General features: G+C 41.1%; 1 protein-coding gene across 1 annotated transcript; it reads right to left on the reverse strand.

The window, feature by feature from the left end:
- Nucleotides 1–1,402: 1,402 nt before the first annotated feature.
- On the reverse strand, nt 1,403–9,336 carry LOC307154496 (uncharacterized protein). Its single transcript, XM_079864500.1, has 4 exons — nt 9,318–9,336; nt 8,610–8,777; nt 8,018–8,408; nt 1,403–3,643 (listed from the first exon to the last, which is right to left on the reverse strand). The coding sequence occupies exons 2-4, from the start codon at nt 8,775–8,777 to the stop codon at nt 2,544–2,546; spliced, it is 1,659 nt and encodes a 552-aa protein (XP_079720626.1). The 5' UTR covers nt 9,318–9,336; the 3' UTR covers nt 1,403–2,543.
- Nucleotides 9,337–16,386: the final 7,050 nt, after the last annotated feature.

Consider the following 16,386-nt stretch of genomic DNA (forward strand, 5'->3'; position numbering starts at 1 on the left):
TCGCTTTAACCTTTCAGAGATATTGTAGTTATTAATAATGAAATAAAATCTCTTTGTCACTCTAAATGGAAAGTTTTATTTTACTTGGATGCTTCTTAAATAATTTAATTGTTTAATATGTTAGTCAGTACATTTAACAAGTTTCATTCGGTACATAAATCTTCTATAGAGGATTTGAAAGAAGGAAAGGATAAGCTTATTTTATAGTATTCTGCACAATGATAAAGTCTATATAGATTAGCATTACATTATAAATATAATCTATTATTATGAAAATACCTGGCATGGCTTGAAAAACACAGGTAACTCAAATATCATTGCAATCATGTTTATTGTCTTCAAAACATCTTTATCTGCATGTTACAGCGAGATCTCTGTAAGCTGTGTATGTGTTCGTGGCTTCCTGGAATGTCACATGATTATGGCTCTTCTTCATGTTTCATATATGGACTATTATTGTGCATAGGGCGCCCTCAGGCTGTTGGTATGAATTGAAAACAGTAAATCAGTGTATACAGCGCTCATAATGATTACATCAATGCATTCGGGTATAAATTCAATAAATATTATTCCTGTCTATAGAAATCTGATGTAAACCTATGAGAATCTATCAATATTTCTCCAAATCTGCACATTTTTGAGCTAAAAGCCCTGAGGGATGTTGTTTTGTCAAGCGCTGTCATGACGACAGCACAGAGTTTTTTTTGAAAATGAAAGCTGCTGACCCTCATAATTCATATTAAAGGTATCACCTTAGTTTTTCATTTCATAACTCCTGACACAAATTAAGAAATAACTGTCGCTATAAGTTTCTCAGAATACAATAGTGGTCAAATACTGAAACTTGAGTCTTATATCTTTTTAATGATGTATAGTTTGTCAAGGTATAACATTAAATCTGATAGTAACTTTGAACTAAAAAAAAAAAAAAAAAAAACGCTTCAGTGCGCGGGCGCACTGGCAACGGTTAACAGGTTAATTAAAATAATGCACTTTTATGTATGCACTATTATTTACCACATAAAACGTCTCGGTTACTGATGTAACCCTCTTTCCCTGAAGGAGGGAACGGGAGACGTAACGTTGACCTGATGACGTAATTGGGATCGCCTTGAGAGACCAATCTACTTCGAGAGTATTAAAACAAGCCAATGCACATTGGCATGCGATAATTGCATCAGCTGCTCTGCTTGCAGCGCAAGCATATAACGAGCAGTGGGTGCGTCGCATATTTGTTTTACGCTGAGGAGCCGAGACGTGTTCGGCCGTACAGCGATGGTCAGCAATGGTGACGACGGGACATTACGTCTCCCGTTCCCTCCTTCAGGGAACGAGGGTTACATCAGTAACTGAGACGTTCCCTATCAGTCGCTCGCCGTAATTGGGATCCCTATGGAAAACGCCATGGTTGGAAAATGCCACCCTACGCAAGACTCTCAGACCCCCAAATGGCTGGGGCAGAAGGCCTGCGTAGAGGGAGTTCAAACTGCTGTTCCATTACATCCCACACAGTGGAACTCTTTGGATAACACTGGGAAAGCGTGCCTTTCCAGGGGAGAGGGACGCTGCGGAAGCCACATCCTGCCCGAAGGAAGGTAACATGTGGAGAATACACATATGGACTGGCCGGTTAGGCGCAGTGCAACATATGGAATATCACTGAGGTGGCTCCAGCCTGAGAAGGGGGAGACGTGACGCACGTATAAATTCTCCTCCCCCTTCACATCGGTCACAATAATTTTAATGAAGAGACGTTCTCCTGAGGAATCAGACTCGTTTTCCTCTTTTGAAGTTTAACACTGTCAGAAAATTGTAGAGCAAGAACAGTAGAACCGCTCGGTTCCTAAGCGAAAGACAAATATGCGACGCACCTTCTGTTATATGCTTGCGCTGCAAGCAGAACAGCTGATCCAATTATCACATGCCAAAGTGCGTTGGCTTGTTTTAATACTCTCAAAGTAGATTGGTATCTCAAGGCGATTCCAATTACGTTGACGTTATGTCGAACGTGAGCGACTGATAGGAAACCATATAAAATGGTTCCGATATATAGTATGTTAAAAACTACCAACTCACATAAAAATCCAAGAGTCAAACTTACCAACAAAAAGAAACACTGATCATCATAATGATGGCCAAACATTTTCAATACAAAATCAACATCTATTTGTTTAATCCTGCTCTGCTGAGATCTTCAGAGATTTAATGTCTTCTTTTCTCTTCAGTTAATCAGAATTCTAACCAGACTGACTTTATTTCTGTCAGACGTCTACAGGAGTTGTTATTGAGAATTAACATTAATTAGATTTTTATGTGGCTGCTGTGACAGTGTGTTTGTGAAATATATTAGCTAATAGTAATAGTTCAAGTTACAATCATTCTGTCCAACACAACTTCATATACAGAGTTTAGTTCAATCCATCTCTACTCTCTCAATCCACAAGCTCAATGTGACACTGCCTCCTACTGGCAGAAAGAGCTCAATGTACAGTTTCAGGATGAGCTCAATGAGTCCTTTATCCAGATTTACTGATGAAAAGACACTATGATGATTCAGGAGCAGTTTGTTCTTTAGCATGTTTCTTCTGGTGGGTCTGAAAACTACCTAAATAAGCGAATCTCTCGTTGCAGATGGAGCAGCGGTAAGGCTTCTCTCCTGTATGAACTCGCTCATGAGTCTTCAGGACGTCTAACCGAGCAAACGTCTTGTCACACTGAGAACACTTGAACGGTCTTTCTCCTGTATGAATCCGCTGGTGATTTTTTAAGGTACACTGTTTACCGAAACTCTTCCCACAAACGCCACAGTGATACGGTCTTTCTCCAGTGTGAACTCTCTGATGAAGTCCAAAATTAACCGGACTAAAGAAGCTCTTCCCGCAGTAGGAGCACAGGTACGGTTTCTCTCCGGTGTGAGTCCTCTCATGGCAAATCAAATAAAATTTGTGACGGAATCGTTTATCGCAGTGTGAACACTGATAAGGTTTCCCCTCAGAATGTATTATATGGTGTGACTTTAGAGAACTCGAGTTTGTGAAGGTTTTCCCACATTCGCTGCACTGGTACGGCCTCTCGTTGGTGTGAATGCGCACATGCTTCTTCAAATGGGATCCATGGTTGTAGCTCTTCTCGCAGTGAGGGCACTTGTACGGCCTTTCACCCGTGTGTATCCGCTTGTGAGCATCAAGATTCCCTTTGGTGCTGAAATACTTGTCGCACTCGCTGCAGTGGAAAGTCTTTTCACCAGTGTGTATTCTTTTATGACTTGAAAGTTGTTGTTTGTTGCTGAAATACTTGTCACACTCACTGCAGTGGAAAGACTTTTCGCCAGTGTGTGTCTTCATATGAACTGTCATATTAGATGGAGTGGTGAAAAAATCCTTCCCGCACTGTTCACAGTGAAACTCCTTCTTCACGCTGTGCTCTTTTAAATGAAGTCTCTTCTCTTCTAAGGTAGGAAAGCTGATGTTGCATCTCTTGCAGGAGAAGCTTTTCTGTTCTGTGTGTGTTCTCTCATGTCTCGCTAAATGTCCCTGTGAGCTCAATGTTTTCCCACAGGTGACGCAGGAGAAACTCTTAGCCTTCAGCTGATCTTTTGATGTCGAGGTTGTTTCTTCATCAGAAGATGAACCTCCATTCACATCTGAAAATAAAAAAAGGTATTAAAATCTTTGTTAATGTTAACTCACACATATACTAATGCATCTATTCACGTTAACAGCACAATTAGTTAACATTAGTTAACAAGAACTAACCATGAATAATGCCTGTGAAAAGCTTTACTGTTTTGTAAGGTTAAAGGGTTAGTTCACCCAAAAATTAAAATTCTGTCAGTAATTACTCACCCTCATGTTGTTCCAACCGCGTAAGACCTTCGTTCATCTTCGGAACACAAATTAAGATATTTTTGATGAAATCTGAGCCATGTTTCACTCCTCCATAGGCTTCTATGTGACCGAAACTTGCTGGCCCAGAAAAGTTATTAAAGAGATCGTTAATATAGTCCAAGTGACTCCAGTGGCTCAATCTTAAGTATATCAAGCGACGAGAATACTTTTTGTGCGCAAAAACAAACAAAAATAACGACTTTATTCCACTATTCATTTCCTTCTCTCTCGACCTCTAGTTGGTTCGCGTAGTGTTTTTGCGCAGCGCGTCTGTGTTACACGTCACCACGTAGGCTCACTATTGGTCGACGCCGGTCATGTGTGTGTTGCGTGATGACGTGCAACACAGACGCGCAGCGCAAAAACACTACGAGGCCCAGAGAGAAGGAAATGAAAAGTGGAATAAAGTCGTTATTTTTGTTTGTTTTTGTGCACAAAAAGTATTCTCGTCGCACGATAAACTTAATGTAGAGCCACTGTAGTTACTTGGACTATTTTAACGATGTTTTAATAACTATTCTGGGCCGGTGAGTTTCGGTCACACTGGAAGCCTATGGAGGAGTCAAAATTCTGTCAGATTTCATCAAAAATATCTTAATTTGTGTTCCGAAGATGAACGAAAGACTTACATGGTTGGAACAACATGAGGGTGAGTAATTACTGACAGAATTTTCATTTTTGGGTGAACTAACCCTTTAACTTACTGTACATATTTATTAGAGATGTCACGATACCAAAATTCCAGTAGTTGGTACCGATACCATTCAAATTTTACGGTTCTCGGTACCAATTTCGGTACCACAGCAAAATCTGTTGGAACTATTTTTCTATTTGATTTAACCATTTAAAAAAAAAAATTCAATTCAATTCAATTCAATTCAATGACTTTATTATTTATGATGGTAAGCATAAGTAAATTATACATGAGCATTGAAGGCTATATGCTGTTTAACCCTCTGGGGTCTAAGGTGTTTTTGGGGTCCTTGAGATGTTCTGACATGCCCTGACATTTGTGCTTTTTTCAGTTGCTTATAAACATATTAATGGCAAAAAAAAATGACACACTATTTAGCACAAACAGGGCTGCCAGAATATGTGAGCAACAAGAATGTACATGTCTGCATTTTTGAGAGAATAATGTTTATGCGTGGTTATTGAAAAAAATAAAAAATAAAGTTTCTGAAATAAAGCCATAAAACACATTCTAAATATGTGCCAATAAGACTTTTGTCTAATGGATGTCATCACCTAGTGTTTTTTCTTCAAAATGATGTGAAAATCACCCTGCCTTATCATTCACATAACACAATACATTGATTTGAATTTTGCAAAGCACTTTCTGTTTGGAAAGGCAATATGCGGAGTGGGCGTCAACGATCATGCATATTTAGTGGTTCACACCTGAGGAGACAATGGGGCCTGCATACTTAATTAGCCATTCATTCAGGTGAGTCACTGAGCCACAAGAATGCAGGAGCAACAGTTGGAAGCATCTCAATTCTTTTTTATTTTTCCACATATTGTGCTTGCAATTTGGCCTATAATATCCAAGGAAAACATGTCTAGTAATTGTGCAGTTAATTCTCATACTGTATTTTCAGTTTTGGAATATTTATCCTCTCCCCAAATTTGTCACTAATAAAATACAATAAAAATTATTTAAAGAAAAGGCTTATATTCACCTTTTAATAGTTTGTTTACATCTACCTTGTAAATATATTTTTTTATTAAAAAGGTTACAATTACAACAACAATTCAAGTGTAATCTTTCTTTGTAAAAACTAAAGTACCGGTATACATTTTATCATACATATTTCAAAGTTAAGGATTTGATTGATTATTTGATTACTTTATTTTTACATGAGCAAATATTGGCAAACAAAAGCTTATTTGAGGTGGCAGATATTTTACAGTAAAAATGTATAATCTATCCAAAACTAATCAACGAAATGTTGTCTTTCATATGTCTGTAACATAGGTCTTTCATTTTTATTATAAGAAATATAAATGTTAATTTGCAGTTTAATACGTTGCTTATACAAATACATTTTATTTCAACATATTTCAGTCGATTTTTACTCAACTCAGTATAGCAATACAGTTTGCTAAAACATCATCATTCATTCACACAGAGACGCAATTTAAATTTAAACTGTCTTTTTGCGAGTTGTGGTAAACAGCGCGCATCTCTGCGGCTGCCGTTCATTCATTCACAGAAACGCGATTAACTTGAGAAGGAAAAAAAAACTAACTACATATTCGGATCCTCTCTCCTGCAATACCCGCACTCTGAGGTAGATTTTCCATTATTATTATTCCTCACAGCGCTGCCAGATGGTGTAAACAGTAGGCTACAATGATATGATTAAACTTGTGTTTTCTCGAGCTGATATGGGGGCGTTCACAGGTTTGCTTGGATTGCCTCAGTAATTTGCGTTTGAATAGCACGCGCTCTCCGTGGGCGTGTTCACATTACATTTGAATGAGCTGTAATTAGCTCGACTGGAATCGCTCTCTTTTAATAAAGATTTCACAAGATGAGAATATTTGTTTTTTATATAAATTACCTAATTTAAAAGAAGAGAATTCAAGCTTCATGCCTGTGTGTCTGTATGCCTGTTTGACTGAGTATTTGCTGAGTTATGATTCATTTTCGGACGCGTTTCAGAATGGTCTTCACTGACAGAGAGAAGGCAGAACTCGCATCACGTTTATTTTTCTTTATTTGGCAAAAAGCACAACACTTTGTTTTTATTTTGAGTATACACAAAATTAATACACATTTAACAGAATTGATTGATGTATGAAACTTGCTTGTAATATCAAAGTCAACAAAGCAAAATTATTTTTTTTTGAACTGAACTGAAAAAAAGCGAGCCTATCGCGCCGGCACGATTGTCGACCTCAGGGGGTTAAACGTAAATATTGCTAATAAAAAAAACAAGTGAAAAATAAACAACCTTCTATGCACAGATTATTATTATTATTATTAGTAGTATTTTTAATACATGAAGACAAGGCTAAATCTACTTTACAGTAGCATAATATAATTATTTCTGTCAATTTCTTCAAGTTATACCGAACTTTTATTTTGACGGGTTGCCGTGAAGACCTTTGAGTTTCTGTGTGTGTATGATATGACGATAGTTTTTCTCAAATGAAACGGTAAAATGCTCATGAAGTGACTCTCAGAGCGGCTCTGGAGATGAAGTTCATCACGTCATCATATCGTGAGGCAGCAGAGACTGAAAACAGCGCGAGCGTCACTCGTGCTTCAGTGTGTGTCTGTGCGTGTGTGTGTGAGGTAAATGAAACCGCATGTTTGTGCCATTCATTCACACAGAGACCAGCAGAACATGCAGGGTTAATATTTAAACAGTCTTTTTGCGGTTTAATATACACAGACACTATATATATCGTGGTATATATTGGCTGCAGTGATCCTAGTAAAAGAGTTAGTCTGAAGCCCCGCGCATAGATATACACAGAGCGACTGAAAGCAGCTCCTATTGGTGGGTACCGGTACTACAGAAATGCTGGTATCGTCACATTTTAAAAATTTCAGTACCGACTTGGTACCGAAGTACCGGTACTTTTGACAACACTAATATATACATTAGTTTATGTAGCAGTTGACACACACTAAGGATGAACATGTTTTTCCGCTAGTTTCCGCTGTAGAATTATGTTTACCAACAGCCCAAATCAATGCCTTACTATTAAATAATGTTGATAAGGTACACAACAGCATTTTTACCTTTAGGGTAAGATGGTGATTTAGAAATGTTCATCCTTAGTGTGTGCCAACTGCTGCATAAACTTATGTATATATGTACGGTAAGTTAACTAGTGTTGTCAAAAGACCCGGTACTTCGGTACCAAGGCATTGTTCAAGGTTAGTTCATGTTAACTAATTAACTAATTGTGCTGTTACTGTGAATAGATGCATTAGTATATGTGCGAGTTAACATTAACAAAGATTAACTAATGCTGAACAGAGTGTTTTCAGCACATCGGTTCACAGTAACTAATGTCTGCACCTGCTGATTTAGGAGCACAACTAAATGTTTACACACATTCTGAGTATGATTTGCTATAACAAAAGAAGATCATAAATGGAAGATACACACCTGAAGGAATAAAATCATCATTGTCGTCATTTCGATTATCCTCGTCCTCATTTTCTTCATCCTCAACATAATTTCCTTCATCATCCTCATTCTGAACATCTTCATCCTCCTCCTCCTCCTCCTCATGGCTCTGCTGTTGTTCCTCTGCTGTGGTTTCTTCTCCTCGTCTCTCTATCAGGTTCCTGCAGTCCTCCAGTTTGACGGAGCACATCTTCATCTGCTGTTCTCCAGCGTTACAGTCAGAGGTTTGATCAGCGGATCCATGATCCTGAGCGTCAGTATAACACAGTAAAGTGAGGCTGAGCTCTGAGTCCTGTGTGTCTCTGGATCTCCAGACTGAATCCTGAGCTTCTGTCCCATCAGTCACACACACCGAAACCTTCTCCAGATCCTGACAAACACATCATAGATCAACACAAATAAACAACAACTTGTTGATATTAGACTCATTACTCAGCATCTCTAGTGGTTATATTGGTGATTTGTTTGCATATTTTGCTGCTGGCTTAATTTAAGATGTGCATAAGAAGTGAGAAGCTAACAAAACTGTGGTTTGATTGAGCTGAAGGATGAAATGATGAGCTGCTCAAACCTCTCTGTTGGGGTTGTCTCCTCTTTCTCTCAGCTTTGCCTCCAGTGACGCCACCTCTTTCTTCAGCTGACAGATTTCAGTGATGAAATCCTCAATATCCAGCATGGACAGATCAGTTCCTACTGATTTACAGCAGATCACATCCATCTGTGCTGTCATGGTCAACATCTGAAGACAAACACAACATCATTACAGGATGCATTTATCCACATTTATATCAATCTAAGTTTCAATGTGGAGTTTTAATGTACATTTTCTGTAAAGCTGCTTTGAAACGATGTGTATTGTGATTGTGAAAAGCACTATACAAGTAAATGTGAATTGAATTATAATGAACTGACACGTGATTTAAACTCAAAATGACGAACAGAATAAGAAAATGATTGCATTTTCTGATAATATTAATATACCGGTAGACATTAATTTGAGATATAAATAAACATATGTTGAGGCGTGTTTATGTTTAAATTAATTATCGTAGGAATATCATTACAATACATTATCATTATCTAAAACTGCTGGATTTAAACGTAGATTTCAAAAATTGAACATGATAATGTGATACTTGTACTCGTTTCTAAGCGTCATTTAAGTGTCCAGCACTGAAAATTAAACGTGTTAACTTTTGTTTCATTACAAATATCACAGTTAAAACAGCTACTGTAGTAAGCAAAGGCTAATGTGTGTTTATAACTACAATATACTTACTATTACCAATACCCTTTACTATGGTTACTGTGGTAAAATCACGGTTAATTCATTTTTTTTATGAGAAATGCGAATAAGTAGTTAATTTAAAGCTCATTAAAAGACTACAGACAGAAAATCAACACTCACACACAGTTAAAAACAACACACCTCAGTGTGAGCGAGGCTTCCTCTTCTTCAGTGGTTTTACCGGCGGACTGAAGAGCGTCACAGAGACTCCTACAGGTTTCAGGAAGAAACGCTAGTCAGTAGATATATCGTGATTCGTGTCTACAGAAGGAAGAGGAAGAAAAAAGTTTTTCCATCCAGAGGATTAATTTCTTTGCAGCAAATATCTTACCTGACATGGTGGCACAAATGTTCTGGGAAAACACATGGCATTGAAAATGCATAACCCATGGCTCTTTCTTGATTAAATAATATTTAAAATCCCAATAATTTGATTATGGCTTTTATGAATGACTTTTTAACAAGTCTAGCTCAATCAATCTCTCAAGTTTAAGATACAATCATTGTTCTATTCTGTCCAACACAACTTCATATACAGAGTTTGGTTCAATCCATCTCTACTCTCTCAATCCACAAGCTCAATGTGACACTGCCTCCTACTGGCAGAAAGAGCTCAATGTACAGTTTCAGGATGAGCTCAATGAGTCTTTTCCAGATTTACTGATGAAAAGACATTATGGGGCGGTTTCCTGGAGAGAGATAAAACCTTGTCTTCAGATTAACAGAAATCTGCTTTATCTGTCATGGTTTTAAATAGTCCTAGACTTAGTCTAAACCAGAGTTTAAGATCCTCCAGGATATATAATTTTGCATAGGGCTGAATTGGGAGAGTAACGTTAGAGGTTTTGGGGTTACCATTGTGGTGAAGTGTCGAGTATGAGCTTGGGTTGAGGAACTGCTAACCACCATTCAAATTTAATTTAATTACAAAACAATCACTATTGTAGTGTTATAAATACAATAGATCTGAAACATTAATACATTGACTTTAACACATTGACATGTTAAATCTTCTTACGATAAAGTACTGGAAACCAGCTGCCAGTTTTTTACCGTAATTTTTAGTTTGATTATGTAAAACTTTGTAAAATTAGTTAAAAAATTGCTACCGTATTCTTTACAGTAAGGTACAATAAATGCAAGGGTAAGGTTTTTTTTTTTACTGTGTACTTCCAAAATCTGTACATTTAACAGTATATTACTGTATATTACTGTAAACTTACATGAAATGTCCCATGAGAGCATGAAAGTTATGAAATTGTCCATAAGGGTACATACTGTTTAGCAATTAACATTTCTTTTCCATTTGCTTTTTTACATTTTTTTACCGTTAAAATTACGAAAAAATTTTACAGTGTAGATTTTGTATAATATTCTATTCAAAATTCAATATTGGAGAATGAGTTGCCCTTTAAGACATTTGTTGTTGAAGAGGACTTTGTCATTTATTCTGCATGACTCTCTCTCTCCTTTTCTGCTGTCGTATCAGGTTTAGTCGAGTTGCAATGAGTCTGCAACATTATCAGTGATATATAAGCATTTACTGAAAAGAAATGCACAGTAATTGCTGTTGATGATACTGACGTGTGAAATTTGTTTTGTTGTCTAGTCATATTCAAAGATTGATGTTTCAGTTAGACAATTAAAAAACAAACTTGCTTTAAAATCAAAGGTTCAAACCTGAACGCTATGACTAAAATAATACGAGCACTTTAAAATATCAGTTTTTCTATTCTATTTCTATTGGGAAGAACAAAGCATTTTTCCCCTCACAGACTTTGAAAACACACAGCTAAAACTCCACTTGAGGGCGCTATAAACGTGCTCTTGAAGATTTTCTTTGACTGCTATAATTGAATGTTTATAAAAGATATTTGTTATGGCACAAGCGCCAAAGAAAAGTCTGATTGGGTGGGGGAAGTTTCACAGGCATTTGTTGGGAGAGTAAGTTTGCTGGATTAGCAATGGTGACGACGGGACGTTATGTCTCTCGTTCCCTCCTTCAGGGAACGAGGGTTACATCAGTAACCGAGACGTTCCCTCCTTCAGGGAACGAGGGTTACATCAGTAACCGAGACGTTCCCTATCAGTCGCTCGGCGTAATTGGAAAACGCCTATGGAAAATGCCATGGTTGCTGCCACATCCAGCACTCTACACAAGACTCTCAGACCCCCAACTGGCTGGGGCAGAAGGCCTGCGTAGAGGGAGTTCAAACTGCTGTTCCATTACATCCCACACAGTGGAACTCCTTGGATAACACTGGGAAAGCGTGCCTACCAGAGGAGAGGGACGCTGCGGAAGCCATATCCTGCCCGAAGGGAGGTAACGTGGAGAATACAGATGGACTGGCCGGTTAGGCGCAGGGCAACATAAGGAATATCACTGGGGTGGCTCCAGCCTGAGAAGAGGGAGGCTACAGCAGACAGTGACGGTAGAGTGGACTCTGCCTAGGGAAAGACACAGGGGGTTCTTCTCAATATCCCTCCTCGTCTCCTCGCTCCTCCGTCCTCCATCCTATGACCCGAAAACCGATCGAGCTCAGCTATCTTGGAGGACATCTCAATTCTCTAATTGCACCGCGAGGAGGCGAGGATCGAGGAGTGAGGAAGCTTCCTGAGGAGTCATGAGTGAGGATACACAGGTGTATCCTTTACGGAAGAGCTTTATTGACTAAACGTGACACACATAAATTCTACTCCCCCTTCACATTGGTCACAATCATTTTATTTTATACTTTACCTTTGCAGTTTATATAAACCACACATCTCACATATTTCAACAGGTTATCTTGCTTTATTATTTATTATGAATTTCTTAAATAATCAAACTAATACAGCATAAGGGCCGATCCTTTGAACGCAGCTGATGATGCGATGAAGTGACGCTTGAGTGATCAAGTATTCCAATGTATAAAAAAAGCTTTCATTCGATTTTTATGTCCTCATTTTCGTTCCTTGCGTCCTTCCCTCGCATCCCACAGGGAGAGGAGCTGAGACGCGAGGAAAGTAAGCGAGGAAAGGATACGAGGATGCACAATTAATTATTTAGAAGCACCCAGGCTCACCACAGGGAGCTGGTCGTGGAAGAATACGCATTTGGGATCGCCGCAGGGATCACGACATATGGAACTCAGCCTAGGACAGGTAACACAAGCCTACGAGCACTATGCCATGCGTCAGATGCTCCGCAACGTCTGACTGCCGAAGCGGTGCAGAGGTACTCAACAGGGTTCGCCTAAGTGGGGAACTCGACTGGAGCACACAGGAAGAAACCGGCTCAACACATAGGCTATAAAACCTAGCCAACGTGTCAGGTGTCGCCCAGCCTGCAGCTCTACAGATGTCTGTCAGCGAGGCGCAGTGTCCCGGCAGGCCTTGGGCTTCGTAAGCCAAAGCAATAGCATCCACTATCCAGTGGGCCATCCTCTACTTGGAGACAGCCTTTCCCTTCTGCTGGCCTCCGTAACAGACGAAGAGCTGATCTGAGGTACTGAGGTTTTGCGTTCTGTCCATGTAAAGACGCAGATTACGAACGGGACAGAGAAAAAGCCAGGGCTGGGTCTGCCTCCTCCAAAGGTCGCGCTTGCAGGTTCACCACCTGGTCCCGGAACCCTCTTGATGGAGGCCAATGCAATCAGGAGTACTGTTTTACAGGACAGAAATTTTAATTCCGCTGACTACAAAGGCTCTGGTCTCTGAAGTGCCGAAAGGACCAGGACAAATCCCAAGAGGGTATAGAGAGCTGGTGAGGCGGATTTAGTCTCCTCGCCCCCCTCAGGAACCTGACAATCAGGTCATGCTCACCCAGCGACTTACCTTCAACTGCATCGTGATGTGTGGCGATAGCAGCAACATACTCTTTAAGGGTGGAGGAAGACAGCCTTCGCTTAAACATATCTTGCAGGAAGGAAAGCACGGCTCTAATCAAGCAATTCCCCTTTAACGCATAGAGGTGCCTTGTAGAGGGGGAATGAGCCAGTCGTCGAGGTAAATGAGAATGCTTTGTACTGATATGCCCGCCCCTGGAATGCAAAGTGAAGAAACAGTCTGTGTCGAGGTGGAATCGAGACAAGAAAGTACACGTCCTTCAGGTCGATCACTGCAGACCAATCTTGGGGGCGGATGCACTTGAAAATGCGCTTCTGCGTAAGCATCTTGAAAGGCAGCCTGTGAAGGGATCGGTTCAAGACACGCATGTCCAAGATAGGTTGTAACCCACTGCTTTTCTTGGGTACAATGAAGTACGGGCTGTAGAAGCCAGTCTTCATATCGGCTGCAGGGATCGGCTCACTTGCTCACCAGTGAAGGCTAGGGGACGCCGGGAGAACTGAATTGCATAGCCGAGTCTGATGGTACGGATGAGCCAGCGAGACTGGCTGGGAAGCGCCAGCCAGGCTCCCAGACACCGTATGGTGTCTTGACAGACGTACCTGGGGTGGGGCAGCGCGGTGGAATGCAGGGACCAGACTCAGATGGCATAGCGGCCCGAAGTGGGGTCTGAGTGTGCAGTGCAACACTAACCTGACTCCACCGATCGGCAGGGGATGAGTGAGATGGCATAGACGCAAGCACATCAGGCTAATGCTGGTGAAGCAAGAGGGTGGAGAGGCATAGCAGTGTCTCACACCTCTGCAAGGTTTAGTCGGGGCGCTTCTGGACCACAAGGGTGGACATCATCTGGCCAAAGGGCCAGCGCTGTGACTTTAAACACAGTCAGTAACAAGGCGCAGCTCAACCCCGACTCAGAACTACCTTCATGCAGTATGACTGACCCGGGAAAGCATGGCTTCCAAGTCTGAATCTGATTCAGCATGAGCATGCACACCATTATAGTGGGAGCTCAGCATCATCATCATTTCCAGAGTGTAACAGCCCTCTCTCTGATGCAGCGATCTTGTCTAATCCTCCCCTGGAGCCCCGAATGAAATGCTAGGTCCATCATGAGAATGACCAGCATCCCATCGAGAAGCTGCCAGGCATGCAGAACAGTGAATGTGGTCGTCAACTTGACACACTGATTGTTTAACCTTAATGAAAAAGGCAAGACAAACAGCATGCTGATGTGGTCATGTTCTCATAAGAGAATATAACCACCCACAAACAGAGTCTCAACATGTTTGTGATACGATAGAGGAGTGAGGGGGAGTGAGATCGCGGCCAGCGCTGTAATACCAACACCAGATTGAAGAGGCATTCTCCTGAGGAAGCAGACTCTTTTGAAGTACAATACTGTCAGAAGATTGTAGAGCAGGAACAGTAGATCCGCTCGGCCCCAAAGTGAAAGACAAATATGCGACGCACCTTCTTCTTGTTATCTGCTCAGGCAGCAAGCAGAACAGCTGATGCAATTATTGCATGCCAATGTGCATTTGAATTGAATTGAATGAATTGAATGAATAGCTTTATTGGTCACTAGTCACAAGTACCAGCGAAATTCCGCCATCAACCTGTCCATACAAACATACATACAATATGACAAGGGGGTAGACAGGACAGGAAGACAGAGCATTTTAGGAAAGAATACAGCATAAACATGAGGAGAGGTGAGGAGAAAAAAAGGCCACCCCCAGACTACGCTCCTGTAAGGAGTCCAGTTTGGGAACAGTAAAAAACACCTCAGCAACATTTGCACATAATCAGTACACAACATGAACACACAAGACTTGCAACAGGGGAGGGTAGTGGGGGATGGAGGTAACCCAGCACAAGCAAGCAGCCATCCGGTTCCTGCAGCCATTCTTCGGCGCTGGTCGGACCCGCCTGCCAGACTGGTGGTATGTAGCGTCGAAGGCGAGGGATGGGGGTATGGGGTGGTGATTGCATATCTGTATATATGTAGTGCGTGTATGTGTAGGCCTGGAGAGCCGCTGCGTCTGGCATCCTAATCTAGCCTCAGTCCGCAGGATGTCATTGCGAAACACAGCAATTGCTATGGAGACAGCCTTGATCAGGTCCCAGACAGAGTCAACAATCAGCAGGTGTTTGTGGGGGATGGGGGAAGGAACGCAAGGGCGTCACGCTGCAGTGCTCTCACCAGGGGGAGTTGTTGTTGCAGCAGCGGCCTCGCCAAGGCCACTGCTGGTTGAGGGGGGCCGAAAGCAGATAAGATTGGGGTTGTTTGGTCTTGGGACGAGTAGCTGCATTCAATTTACACAGCTCCTGGTCCATTTTGGTCTCGATCCATTTGCCTTTGCAAAGCTGTCAGCTTCTCCAAGATGTTATCCATATTTTGGTTCATAGTCACCAAAGTCACAGTCTGAGTGCTGACAGCTCTGCCCACTGCTTCAATCATGACGGACAGCCTTATTGGGTTTTGGACAGCTGTCACCGTCTTCTTAATTCCTCGATAAACCAGGGCAATGCCTAATCCAAACAGCAGAAAACCTGTTATCATGGTTCCGAATAGGTAGATATCTTCAATGTCCTCCACGGAAAGAGCCGCCAGACACACGACCCGCCACCTCTCCCACGCGTCCATCGTGTAGCCAGCTGCGAACGTCCCGGCAGGGCAGTCAGGTTCCCCCGAACCCAAGCTTCTCGTCGAGAAGATGGTGTCAATTGCGTTGAGAGACCAGTTGATCAAATCCATAATTTCTTAATTTGGAGAGCAGTGTGGAGAGAGTCTCTCAAAGTACAAGTAGACTATACGAGACGAGAGGAGCAAAGCAGGGTAGATAAGGGAGAGGAGGGTAAGAAAATGCGACCGCCTTCGTTGAGAGCAAAAGAAGAGTTTGGCTCGTTTTAATACTCTCAAAGTAGATTGGTATCTCAAGGCGATTTCAAATACGTTGATGTTATGTTGAACGTGAGCGACTGATAGGGAAACATATAAAATGGTTCTGATATATAGTATGTTAAAAACTACAAACTCACATAAAAAAATCAAGTCAAACTGACCAACAAAAAGAAACACTGATCACCATAATGATGGCCAAACATTTTCAAGACAAAATCAACATCTAGTTGTTTAATCCTCCTCTGCTGAGATCTTCAGAGATTTAATGTCTTCTTTTCTCTTCAGTTAACCCTCTGGGGTCTGGGGTGTTTTTGGGGTCCTTGA

This window comes from Squalius cephalus, assembly GCF_949319135.1.
Source record: "Squalius cephalus genome assembly, chromosome: 2".
Classification (NCBI taxonomy): Eukaryota; Metazoa; Chordata; class Actinopteri; order Cypriniformes; family Leuciscidae; genus Squalius; species Squalius cephalus.

Bases quoted from the DNA above. Each gene is read 5' to 3' on its own strand.
- LOC307154496 (XM_079864500.1), bottom strand. From the start codon at position 8,777: ATGTTGACCATGACAGCACAGATGGATGTGATCTGCTGTAAATCAGTA. The intron at 8,409-8,609 runs GTTTGAGCAGCT...TGTGTTTGTCAG, and splicing joins GAGACAACCCCAACAGAGAG to GATCTGGAGAAGGTTTCGGT. The intron at 3,644-8,017 runs GTGTGTATCTTC...TTTTATTTTCAG, and splicing joins TGATGATTTTATTCCTTCAG to ATGTGAATGGAGGTTCATCT.